This window comes from Schistosoma mansoni, chromosome 4 (assembly GCF_000237925.1).
Source record: "Schistosoma mansoni strain Puerto Rico chromosome 4, complete genome".
In the NCBI taxonomy this organism is placed as follows: domain Eukaryota; kingdom Metazoa; phylum Platyhelminthes; class Trematoda; order Strigeidida; family Schistosomatidae; genus Schistosoma; species Schistosoma mansoni.
The window spans coordinates 7,075,420-7,088,887 of NC_031498.1; the positions used below are offsets into that span (position 1 = coordinate 7,075,420).

Here is a 13,468-nt window from a genome sequence, read left to right on the forward strand (position 1 = left end):
ATAAGTCGGAGTTAAAAAATATTTCCAACCTTAACTGAAACAATCCAAGTTAAATTAGACCAATTATAATTTTGATGCAATGAATACACAAAAGCAAAGTTAAATCAAAACAAGCCCTAGATCATTGTTGCTGTTGAAACGTTTTTAATAAGGAGAGCGATAGACAACAGTTAACAAAAACACAAGCATGAAATACAGTAAATTGAATAAGCGAAACTAAAAGTTGGTCAGTCAGGGTTCGATGTCGAAGTTGGAGCTTAACAGGATCAAGCACTGGAAATTACCAAACACCTGAAATAATACTGAAACAACAAGAAGCTAACGCAAATAAACCAATGGGTCTATACCAGCTCGTCATAAGGATATTGGATATTTTATGTTCGAGTGGGCGTTCTGAAAGTGTGTGGTACCTGGTCAGGCGTGTAGTCATGTGATAGTATTGACGGATGAAACACAACAGCATCTCTAGGATAGAAGCTTCAGAGTAATATGATTTACAAGCTAAATACAAAGTGTCGTTCTTAGTTTAGGCGTCACATCCTCGAAGAGAAAATTCATTCCAAACATATCCAAGGCCTTGAATAAATCTCGTCAAAATGATACGTAAGTGGTGTTATTGTTGTCATGGTTGCTTACTCTCCGCTGTAGTTTGGAAAATTTTCTGGATAATTCACGCATCTTTATGTATTCATGTGTTTGTTTCGTGAGCATGTCGTTTTGTGTAAAAGATGCAGTTAAGTTTGCTGTAAACAATTAACAAAGCATCGATTCCTGCTTCCTGGTATAGCGTGAATGGTTGCACACTATTTTTATTATGACACTGTTGACGCTCTGAGCCAAGGTTGCTCTTTCATTTATGCTGCTTAAGGCAACCGGGTTGACTTTATGTATTGAACGATGTCGACATAATAACAGTAGCTGACTAGGATATTTGGAATTGTGTTTTGGTGGATGTCCAGGCTAATAAAGAGTCTTGACTTACCGACTGGCAGGTTTATTCGCAGATAGTGTGGACTTGTCACTTCCAATACTGCTGCTAGTTTAGTAATCCGATGCGGCTATAGTTTATGGACAAACCAATCAGAACTAATTTTGTGACTTCTGGGTTTTGGAGCGATATTCATTCAAATGGCCGTATTACATTTTAGCATTATATCTGACACAAATCTGTGATGAAGACCTTAAGTCTTATTCCCAGTGCTAACTGATTTCAATTTCTAACTCTAATTGATAATCCCATTTCGACCGTATTAAGTGGGTGGTGTTTGTCAAGGACATCTTATATCACTCAAATACTCATAGATCATACCCTCTGTAATATTCTAAATAAACAGTACATCATAAATTCCAGTATTTATATATGCCTTCCTATTTCTATTTTAAACTATATGCTCAATGTTTAATCCCTTTTATCGTCATTGCTGCAACATTTATACGATTCCTTTTAATATACATCTCTTTACTCAAACGCGTTATTAAGATGAGTGGAAAATGGTAATTGCTGTTGGATTTATAGTCCTACTGATAACGATTATAGATCTTGTAAAATATAGCCCCCAAAGATGCACCATACTAAGCAAAATGGTGAGGCTGTTGAAAAAAGGCTGTGAAAGGTCCTACAGTCAATAAACAGATAATCAGAAGCAGTGTTTTACGAGTAATACGGTCTAATTAAATAGAAGTAGGACTATAGTAGCTTTCGTTTACTTGAATAGGTTTATATTTTATTATTGTAATCAAAACTACGGTAGGTTTACCACTAACTTGTGTGATCTCAGTTCAGTGATTAAGAAAACTCCCAAGCCTGTGTTTGTGAATTAGCACAGCTCTTTGTGTTGTTTATCATAGAATTTCATGTACAGATTTTGCTTCATTTATGACTTACCCTGGTCATATTGTTTTTTATATCACTTTCGTTTTTGCCTCCTTTTAGTGCTAATAGATGTCCAAGGCAAGATGTCCCCAAAACTCGTCCAGAACCAAGGTCAACTAGATCTTATCAAAACGATACTCAGCGTTCGGGATGCCAAAGTACAAGACCACAATTTGTTCACAGTTATTCAATCTTTGAAACTGGGATAGGCTGTATCGCTAAACCAGATAGGAATGCTGTTGAGTTATGTAAGTAACCAGAATTAGAGTTCTTTTTCAAACTGAAATAAGTTGATTACTCATCCCTCGAGTATTCATCGAGCAAAGCACTAAGACTTCACAACCTTACCTTCCAAACCTTAACTCGTTTTGAAGTCAGTCGTAAATTTTTCTGTAGCACTGGCTTATCTTAGTCGGGTAGTTTATTTTCAAAGTATTCATAGTCCTTCTATATATCACCTAAGTCACTCCAACCAGTGGTTGCAGTTATCTAACGGGTTCTAACCAACCACCTGCCTACTCGGTTAAATCCAGAAAACACTGACTTCATAAACTGGTCCGATGTTTTCATTTGCGTTCTCGTAGCCTTCTTCTGACTTGCTTTATGCTAGCCGCTGTTTGACCTCGGGACAAGCGGCTGTCTATCGATCGTGGTGGATAATGGTTTTTGAATTTAGACCGAAAGTATTTACTCATTGTGTTATTTCCAAGTGTTTGGCTGTGTCAAATCATAGAATCGGTTAAAATAGTAAATACTTCAGATCTTAGCCCAAGTAAGTGTTAATTATCGTCATATATATATAGTTCCGACATCAAAATTGTCATTATTAATACATTTCTCATCACTTTTCGACTTACTTAAATTCCTTTCAACAATCACTACTCTAAATCACCCATATATTTTTTCGGGTAGCTGTTGAATTGTTACGGCCACAATAGAGTAGCCTAATCTCATGAAGCGTGTCATTCAATAAAAGGGTAAATGTGCTTAGACAACTGTCAAGATTGAGGGTTAAAAGCAACCAATTTCATCCATTTTCCAACAGCAGCTCACATCTGTGTACAGCGACACAGTATGGTTTTTGGGATTATCAATCAGGTACTAAACTAATATAAAGCTATTGTTGTACAAAATAAACCTTTGTTAAAAGCTGTAACGTTTCAGGGTCGATTTTAAGGAATTTCTGTCACGATTTGTGGTGTCTGGTTCTCATTAGTAATAAAAATCTATCAATCAAGTAGACGTGTCGGCACTAGGCTACGTTGTGCAGTAATTGCTTGAAATGATAAGGAGAGTTTTTACTAACAGTGTTTAGTGCCATAACCACTCAAATTGCTTGTTTAAACAAGGTTTTGTTTAGTATAATCTTGAACTGTCGTTATGCATAGAGTAGTTTTCAAAGAGAAGATATTTGTCTGTCCGTATTTTTGTGGCACACAACATTCTTAGTATGATATACTCATTACTTTCATGAAATTGCCACTGTATACTTCCTTCTGTATGGTTTTTTGCATCTTGTTACAGGCGAAACAAAAGAACCTGTTTTGCCACAGACTGAGGCCGTGGAGTTTGCTGAAACAGAATCCAATTTAAATCCTCTCAATCACTGTGAAGCATTTGTAACAGATATCAAACAATTATTTAAAAATCCTCCAGTTATAATGCATGATTCTGCTGCTGGTCAAGACTTCGATCTAGGTAAAAATAATTTCATGTAACCATTTCTTATGTTGGTAGTGGCATCCTAGTCATTAAGTAATTTTTGCAGATGTTCCCCGTACAGTTTCACCCGCGTACGGTAATTAAAATAGCTTTAAAACAAAATCATTTTCTGTTGTATTGAGTAGAGATTATACGATAATCTATTTTGAGGTAGAAAATACGTTTTACTGAGGGAACAATTAAGAAACCAAAGTACAATAACTTCTGATGAGTATTTCTAAGTCGTAACGTGGAGATGAGTATGTATTATGTAATGACTCATTTTCTATAGATATTGTTATGAAGTTCGACAGGTTACCCAATTCTATGGGAACGGGAAGCGTCCACAGTGAAATGTGTATAGATTGGGATGATTTATTGATGTAGATGGTGATGGTTCGACCTTATCTGGTCACTTATTGGGACAAAATAAAGCAATACATAATAACTTTCTCTTTATGGTGATAAATATAGTACAAAGACTTCAGCAAAGTATTAGAAGGTTCTCTTCGAAGAAGGGATTTAACTTGTAGACTCATTTTCATGAGTACGAGGAACTTTTGGAACGGTCCCAGTAATGAAAATAAAGTTAAGTTCCAGTAAATTTAAATTAAAAAGCTGTCATGTAATCCTTCAAAATGTTTTCAATCACTCCGAGCTAGAACGTTTCCGCTTATTCATGTAAATATTCATCAGATGTTTATTCTAGGAAGTCTTAGTTATCTTGTGCTGAAAACGGTTGATTACAGTTCAAATAGTAAATTTTGTACTGGCCTGTTCATTTAATTCAGTCATAACTCATCTAACATTTTATTATATAAAAAATATCATGAAATATTAAAAAATTTCATTTTTTTTAGTTCATTTTGAGAATGAGGAATTTTTCCTCGTCGTTCCGTGATATCTACTTCTTGATTTGATTTGAAATAAATCCAGATACGAGGTTATTTAATAGTAAACCAAGTGTAAATTTAACTATAAGTAATATTTTGTAGAATAGCGTTGTACATCATGTTGGATATTTCAATATTACTTAATTAAGTACTGTACGTTCGCCGGTTGGCAATGAGACAAAAAGCTTATTTATATAATTTGCGGTGACAGTCGTTATATGGACCTGATCACGGCTGAACTCCGCCTGTAGCTCTTGTAGGGCTAATGTCGGTCCCAAGTCCCTCTAAAGGAGAAGAGTTGGACATGGGGTCAGCAAATCCATTCCGTAGAAGACAACTTTGCTAAAAAATCACTAACCAGAATGAACAAATTAAACCACTCGAACTCTGCCATCGGAGTTGAAGGAAGAATTATGACGCCTCATGATGAAAGCCGAGATTCTTCGGAAGTTACGAGGCCGATGGTCTTTCTAACAACTAGAGCAACAATTTTTATAAGTACATGGAACACCTGGACAATGTGGGAGACGGGGAAGATCAGTCGAATAGCAACGGAAATGAGGAGATAGTAATCGTCAGTACTTGGAATCAGCGAAACCCATTCGATCTGAGCTGGACAGCAAAGATTAGATTCGAGAAAAATGCTGCTGTACTGTGGTCAGGAAGAGGAAAGTGCTCCACAAACTCAGGGGTTGCTCTGATGCTGTCCAAAGAAGTACGAAAAGCACTTATAGGATGAGAATCTCATGGACCCAGGATCATCAACGCATCTTTCAAGACGAAGAAGGAGGGAGTCACAATGATTGTTATCCAATGTTAAGAACCCAACAATGATAGCAATGACGATGATAAAAATCAGTTTTATAAAAGGCTGCAATCAATCATAGTGAAGTGCTCGGAAAACTGCTTGAACATCTTGATGGGACACCTAAACGCCAAAGTCGGAATGGACAGCAACAGTTATGAAGATATCGTGGGACACCATGGACTGACTGGGATAAAGGAACGAGAATAGTGACGGGTTCGCGAATTTATGTACATTCAACAAAATGGTTATGGGTAGCACAATATTCTCACACAAACGCATACACAAAGCTACATGGGTCTCACCGGATCACACAACACAGAACCAGATCGATCATATTTGCATCAGTAAAAAATTCATAAGACCAATAGAAGATATGAGAAGTAGAAGAGGAGCTAATATAGCTTCAGATCACCATCTGATGTTTGTCAAGATGAAACTGAAGCCAAAAAAGCATTGGAAGACTGGACAAACAGCATTACAATGGTTCAGTGCAGGCTTCCTTCGACATACTGACAAACTCAACGAATTCAAGATAACTCTCAACAACAGGTTCCAAGCCTTACATAATCTACTGTAAAAAGAAGAAACTACTATGGAGGACAATTGGAAAAGGGACCAAACAGGCACTGACTTCAACATGTCAGGAGGTTCTGGACAGCAAGAAGCATCATCACAAGGAGTGGATCTCTATGGGAACACTGAACAAGATTGAAGAAAGGAAGACAGCAATTAACAACAGCCGAACAAGAACAGAGAAAATCGAGGCACAAGCTGAATACACATAAACAAACAAGCAAGAAAAGAAAAGCGTTAGAACTGACAAGCGAAAATACATTGAAGACCTAGCAACGATAGCGAAGAAAGCTGCAAGAGAACGAAATAGGAATCAACAATATGATAGAACGAAGAAGCTAGAAGAGAAATATCGTAAACCAGAGAGACCGGTCAAGCACAAACAAGGCAAGCCAATCACTGAGATTCAAAAACAGAGGGACAGTTGGGTTGAACATTTCGAGAAACTCTTGAATAGGCCAGCACCACTGGACCCATCAAACATCGAAGCAGCACCTACAGACCTTCCTATTGATGTCACTCCACCAACGATCGAAGAAATTAGGATAGCTATCAGATAAATCAAGATTGAGAAATCAGCAAGACCTAACTACAAACCAGCTGTAGCACTGAAGTCGGACACAGAAGCAACTGCAAACATGCCCTACGTTCTATTCAGGAAGATTTGGGAGAAGATACAACTGCCGACAGACTGGAAAGAAGGATACCTCATCAAGATACCAAAAAAGGAGATCTGAGCTAGTGTGAGATCTACAAAGGCATCGCACTACTATTGGTACCAGGAAATGTTTTCGACACAATGTTTCTGAACTGGATTCAGTAGACGTCCAACTTTGAGATCAACAGGCTGGATTCCGTATGGATCGGTTGTGCACAGACCGAATCGCGACACTACGAGATATTAAATAATAAACTGAATGGAATTCGTCGCCAAACATCAACTTCCTTGACTATGATAAGGCATTTGACGGAGTGAATAGGAGAATCTTATGGAACCTTCTTTGACACTGGTGTACCTGAGAAAATCGTCAACATCATACGGAATTCATACGGCGGACTACACTGCAAAGTGGTGCATGGAGGACAGCTGGCAGATGCATTCCAAATAAAAACTGGAGTCAGACAAGTCTACTTACTCTCTCACTTTCTCTTCTGGTGGTTGACTGGATTATGAAGACCACAATTCAGCGGAAGCATGGAATACAATAAAGAGCTTTCATTCAACTAGACGATTTGGACTTCGCAGATGACCTAACTCTCCTTTCCCATGTACACCAACAAATTTAGATGAACACAGTCAGTGTAGCAGAAGTCTTTGGAGTACTAGACCCTGATATACACAAGGGAAAAAGCAAAATCCCCAAATACAACACGGAGAACACCAACACAATCACAGTTCATGGAGAAGCTCTGGAAGAGGTGGAAACTTTCACTTACCTGGACAGCCCCATCCATGAACAAGGAGGATCGGATGCAGTGATTAGCAAAACAAGGACTGCATTCCTACTGTGGTGTGGTCTACTTATATCTATATAAGTAGTATATGGTGTTGGTCAGACATAGAATGTATTTTGCCAGAAGACCGATGTGCAAAGAACTGAAATGAAGCGCAATCGTTTGGAAAATGCATGAGCAATGAAATTAGAGAAGAAACAGAGAAGATTGAAACAATTGGTTGTTAATTTGCAAATTGACTGTTCATTGTTTGGTTATCAGAATTTACTGAGATAGTCTGTAATTTTTGCTTAAATACATTCGATTGTCCCCAACCAGTGTTTTGTTCACTACACTACAATTGAAGAACATATAAAACTCAAAGCGACTGTTAACCAATATCAAAGTCAGAATCTTCAATACGAACGTCAAGACAGTCCTATTGTATGGAGCTAAGACTTGGAGAACTACTACATCCATCATCAAAAAAGTGCAGGTATTTATAAACAATTGTCTGTTGACCAGATACCATCAGCAACAGCCTACTGTGAGAGAGAACAAATCAGCTTCCAGCTGGAGAGGAAATTAGGAAAAGATGTTGGAGGTGTATATGACATAAATTACAGAAATCATTAAACTGCATCGCGAAGCAAGCGCTAACTTGGAATCCTGAAGGGAAAAGGAAAAGAAGCAAACCAAAGAACACATTGCACTGGGAATCGGGAGCAGACATGAAAAGAATGAATAGCAACTAGAAAGGATTGTTGAGGATAGAGTTGGATGGAGAATGCTGGTGGACGGCCTATGCTCCTCCACGAGGGTTGATAGGCGTAAGTAAGTAATTACGGCTAACGAGATGACGGACGATACTCATGGGTTCAGGGATTTCTTGACTTAATACACCATTTGTCGCTCACAAGCAAAGTAGGTCTTGGAAAATTCCAAAGATACATATTATGTGTTTTAGAGTTGAAACTTGGTTAGTGAGGTTCAGCCAACGTACAGGTTATTTTTGTGTCATAATGGTTAAATATGAACTAGGATATTTTTTTTTATCTGATCTAGCCATTATGAACGGACGAGCATTTAAACAAGAGAAATTAACTAGATTATATATAAGTCAATTGAAAATATCGAAAGTTTTAAAAATCAGTTGGTAAAATAAGTAAAACCGAACCAGTAGTACGTCGACGCTGTTAGCAATAATAATAGATAAACAGTTCAGTAGCGAAAAGTTCAAATGCTTAACTTTCCATATATGATATTGATTGATCGAAGTTTACTTGGTACTTTTAATTTTTAGTCGTTTTTCCCATTAAAATATACTTTCGCTACTTACATTTAGATCCTTTTAGAGACCTAGATTTATCTGATGGATGGAGTTCTAGATTTCCGTTTAATTTGTTCTCCGATGGTGCTACTTCAGGCAGACTATTTACTTTACAACTACCAGATAAATTGTTGCCACCGGTAAGTACATGTTTACTATTGAAAATTATATTTGTTATACGCAAGTTAAATATTGTAATACAAAATCACATCGTTTACTATTTTATCAGAAATTATTGACATGTTAAGACAAAAATATTTCATTATCACCGTATGACATAGAAATTTGATTTTTCATTTAATAAATGTTTCGTATTAGTTTTTAAATTTGGAAACACTTGGTTTCAAGCTATATTGCACCGTTGAGTTTCAATTGTGAATACCCATTGAATATCTTGTCCATTGTATTCAATATTATAGTATTTAAGTCGATATATATATATATATATATATATATAATATCGTCTATCAGATCATTTTTGTTTAAACACCACATTCATCTGTTGATAATATAATTTTAAAATTAAACTCCAGTTCAGTAGATTATACTTCATTTCAGAGTCAATAGATATGGTAGGAGTGGTCAACCGGTCCAAGGCGCAAGATTCAAGGGTGTTCTGATCCACGATGTGGGCGTGGGTTCGAATCCCACCTTCGACACATACTTTACCCCCAACTGCCCTGGTACGGCCGAGAGTGGCGAGAGTCAGCTCTCCCTCTCGAAATGCTCTCACATGGCCACGCGTATATAGCCTCTGCCAGGGAAGTCCTACTCACTGCCTTCCTGCGGCATCACTGTTGTTTACAAAATTGAGAGAACGAAAAGCGAATGTCCGGCGCTTTAACCGGGTTGGTGGACACGGAAAGTCCGCCCAGAGAAGTTGGTAAACCCTGACCCCAAACCAGTGGTGCACATGGGCTCCAGTATCCGGAGGGAACAAATGGCGTACGAATCAACCGTTGGTCACCGGCTACCATGGGACCGCATCTCCTCACGTTCCTTCACTGCCTTGTGGGTCAGACCTTTAGGTCGGAGGCTCCGGGTGTGGTTCCCTAAGAAAACCACTTGCCTCAGTCTGGGCACTCGGGTAGTATCATAGACCACACACAAACCAAGTGACTTGTGCGGTTCATATATATTCGGTGCCTTTTTGTATCAATATTTATGTGTCCAAATAAATAAAATAAATATAGTAGGTGCCTAGTAGATTTGTTTATAAAAATATTCAAAATATTTATTATTTGCTGTCAACGAGATATATGTTCATTAGTTTTATTTCCTTGTATTAATGTAGTCAACCAGCTTGAGGTGATACACATCTGATTATAGTTGACTGATTAGTATACACGTTATTACGCATTATAAAATTTGTTGGTTAATTTCTTTAATTCTTGTTGTCGATTAAATTTCTTTAATTTCAGGATAATGAGCAAATAAAGGAAGGTTTATTCGGGAAAATACAATTATTAGATAATCAAGAAGTTCGTCTAGTTGTCGGTGATGCTCGATTCAATTTATCTTGTCCACGTCCATTGCCTATAGCTTCTGTAAGTTTTTTTTTCGGTATTCATCTTTTCTATTTGATTAAAGATATTATTGTTAATAAGTTTGTTATTAATCAGGATTATTTATTTATTTTATGAAGTTGTCAAGAAATAGAGTTTTGTTTAGTGTATCAACCTAATGGAATAAACGTTACATTTTTTACCACGTTAAGTGACCAATAGATCACACTTTTCAGCTACCTATGAATAAATATATGTGCCGAAAATATGCTCAAAAGAAGCAGTCTATTCCGTATGTACGAATAATGTAATTTGATTAATCCCTTAGTTGCTTATTGAATGCCAAATACATCTAGCATTAAACCTATCTATTTATTCAGTAAATTAGTAAATATTTTCATATGTAGTAGGGTAAGAAATAATATATTTCAAAAAACAGTGGATGGAAGTGTGTAACAATATATATGATTGAAGGCTATTTTGTAGATAACCAACTACAATTCAGCAATTTTCGTTTGTAAATGAATGTTGAATTAATGTGAACCTTTGTCTATTAAATCTTATTTCTGGCGAGTAAATCAAGTTAATTTAAAATATGACAAATGTATATAGCGGCTAAAAAATTGCGAAGTTATATATGTGAGATACGTCTAGGTAATCAGCTATTTGAAAAAATAAATATGTGTGGTGTCCAATTCTGATCCTGATACACAAGCTTTCTATACGCGCGCCTAAACCAGTTAATAAGTGTAGATGAAATCATTTTATTCTTCAGCCACTACCAGAAAAGTCCTACTCACTGCCTTCCTGCGGCATCACTGTTGTTTACAAAATTTAGAAGACGAAAAGCGAATGTCCGGCGCTTTAACCGGGTTGATGGACACGGAGAGTTCACCTAGGGGAGTTTCAATTTACTTATTTAAACACATAAATATTGGTACAAAGGGGCACCATATATATATATGCGCCGCACGAATATGATTTGATTTTTGTGAGGGCTGTGATACTGATCAGGTGCCCAGACCGAAGCAGGCGGTTTTCTTAGGTGGGCCACGCCCGAAGCCTTCGACCTTATTGTCTGGTCCACAAGGAAGAGGAGCAACGTGAAGAGATGCAGTTTCATGGTAACCGGTGACCAACAACTGGTTCATACGCCATTTGTTCCCTCAGGATCCTGAAACCCATGTGCACGATTGTTTTGGGGTCAGGGTTTACCAACTTCTCTGGGCGGACTTTCCGTGTCCACCAACCCGGTTAAAGCGCCGGACATTCGCTTTTCGTTCTCTCAATTTCGTAAACAACAGTGATGCCGCAGGAATGCAGTGAGTAGGACTTCCCTGGCAGAGGCTACATACGCGTGGCCATGTGAGAGCATTTCGAGAGGGAGAGCTGACTCTCCCCACTTTTGGCCGTACCAGGTCATTTGGGGGCATAAGTCTAGTGTCAGGAGTTGGCAAACCCTGGTTTCAAACCAGTGGTGCTCATGGGCTCCAGTATCCGGAGGGAACAAATGGCGTGCGAATCAATCGTTGGTCACCGGCTACCATGGGACTGCATCTCCTCACGTTCCTTCACTGCCTTGTGGGTCAGACCTTTAGGTCGAAGGTTCCGGGTGTGGCCCCCTTAAGAAAACCACCTGCTTCGGTCTGGGCACTCGGGTAGTATCACAGGCCATATACAAATAAAATGAAACGACAATTGCTACTGGAAATACTATTCTCGCTTCAACTAAAATTCAGACAATTCACATTCATTTTTTTGTTATATACTACGTCGCTTATCTACTCCCTTCTATTCTCACTTTGTGTATTCTTATTTTTCAACTTATACAGCAGCTCGCCTATAGTGGAAATCCTGTCCTATCTAAACGGTCTCGAGTCACTGACTGGTCAAAAGTTGAATGTCACCACCGAATACGAATACTAAAACAGTTTTTCTGGAACGACATATACCATTATAACTGACCTCCCTCAACGTTCGCACACGAATGCGGATCGGATAACAGATAGGTTTGGCTATGTCTTTACAAAGTCTTAATATCGATGTCTGTTGCCTACCCGAGACTCGTATTTAAGACTCCAGTAAAGTACTACAAATTCTCTCTCCTTCTATCGCTTCTAAAAGCTTGTTCCACGTGCGTTTATTCGGGGACTCTGTGGCATCTTCTGGTTTTGCTAGCATTGGATTCTCACTAAGCACTAGAGCTGAGTCAGCACTGATCGACTGGATCCCCATTAACAGTCTTTATGAGCTGTTAGATTAGAAAGTTCCATCAAAGTGCGAGTCGTTTATAAAGGTCTGGCATTTAAAGAGTGTTCCAATGTCAGGGAATGAGTCGAGAGTTTTCCCTATCTTTAACAAGGGTTCATGTCGTTTCTGCGAAAACTATCGGCGAATGAGACCACTTTCGATTGCGTCCAAACTACTGGTTTCCATCATGCTTCGTAGATTGTTCAAAACTCGAGAAAAATTGACTAACAAGGAGCAGGCTGGCTTTCGTTTTGGTCGAGGATGCATTGATCATATCATTTCATCCTCCAACAAATGTTATAACACCAACATCGTCTGTGAAAGAAGGGTATGCCTGAGTAGTTTATTAACATTTTGAAGGCCCTATATACTACAAACACCTCTCTCAATTGTTCCGTTCAAGCAGTGGAGTTAGATAGGGTTGTCCAATCTCACCATTCCTCCTCAACTTTGCTATCAATGACGTTCTGGAAACAGCTCTGACGGATGTAGGTGATGACGGTGTGGATCTGTTACTTGCAGAAAGACTTCCCGACCTTGAGTATGTGGATGATATTGTCTTACTGTGCTATGATACCCAGGCCATGCAATCCGCACTTAATCAGTTGGCCAATAAGTGCCCGTAGTTATGGTATGTGCTTTGCACCTTCCAAGTGCAAAGTACTTTTACAAGACTGGCATGACCCTGAACTCACCCTGGGTAGTGAGGAGGTAGAAGTAGTCGAAAAGTTGGTGTATTTGGGTGGCTGCATAATTGCTGGTGGTGGCGCGAGTGATGAGATCAATCCACGTATAGTGAAAGCCAGAGCGGCTTATGCCAATCTGAGCCATCTTTGGCGCCTTCGTGATGTTAGTCTGGCTGTAAAAGGTCGGATCTACAACGCGTCGGTGAGAGCAGTTTGGCTCTATAATTGTGAAACCTAGCCTCTCCGAGTTAAGGATGTTAGGCGACTCTATGTGTTCGATCATCGTCGTCTCTGGAGGATTGCTGACATCCAGTGGCAACATCATGTTAGTAATGCAGAGGTTCGATATCGTGTGTTCGGGCACAGCAACGATAATTCACCTAGGTCACTATCTTAAACATCGACTTCGATGGCT

At 38.6% G+C, this 13,468-nt stretch overlaps 1 protein-coding gene and 1 non-coding gene across 2 annotated transcripts; both read left to right on the forward strand.

Moving 5' to 3' along the window:
* Positions 1-394: 394 nt before the first annotated feature.
* Smp_126860 (rab-gap/tbc-related) lies at positions 395-12,081 on the forward strand (the record flags this gene model as incomplete). The annotated part of the gene is made up of 7 exons (XM_018796680.1): positions 395-484; positions 526-603; positions 1,934-2,121; positions 3,398-3,571; positions 8,628-8,752; positions 10,034-10,159; positions 11,950-12,081. The coding sequence occupies exons 1-7, from the start codon at positions 447-449 to the stop codon at positions 12,079-12,081; spliced, it is 861 nt and encodes a 286-aa protein (XP_018651798.1). The 5' UTR covers positions 395-446.
* On the forward strand, positions 9,186-9,271 carry Smp_tRNA_00499_Pseudo_CAA.1.1. The gene has a single exon. It is a non-coding gene (tRNA).
* Positions 12,082-13,468: the final 1,387 nt, after the last annotated feature.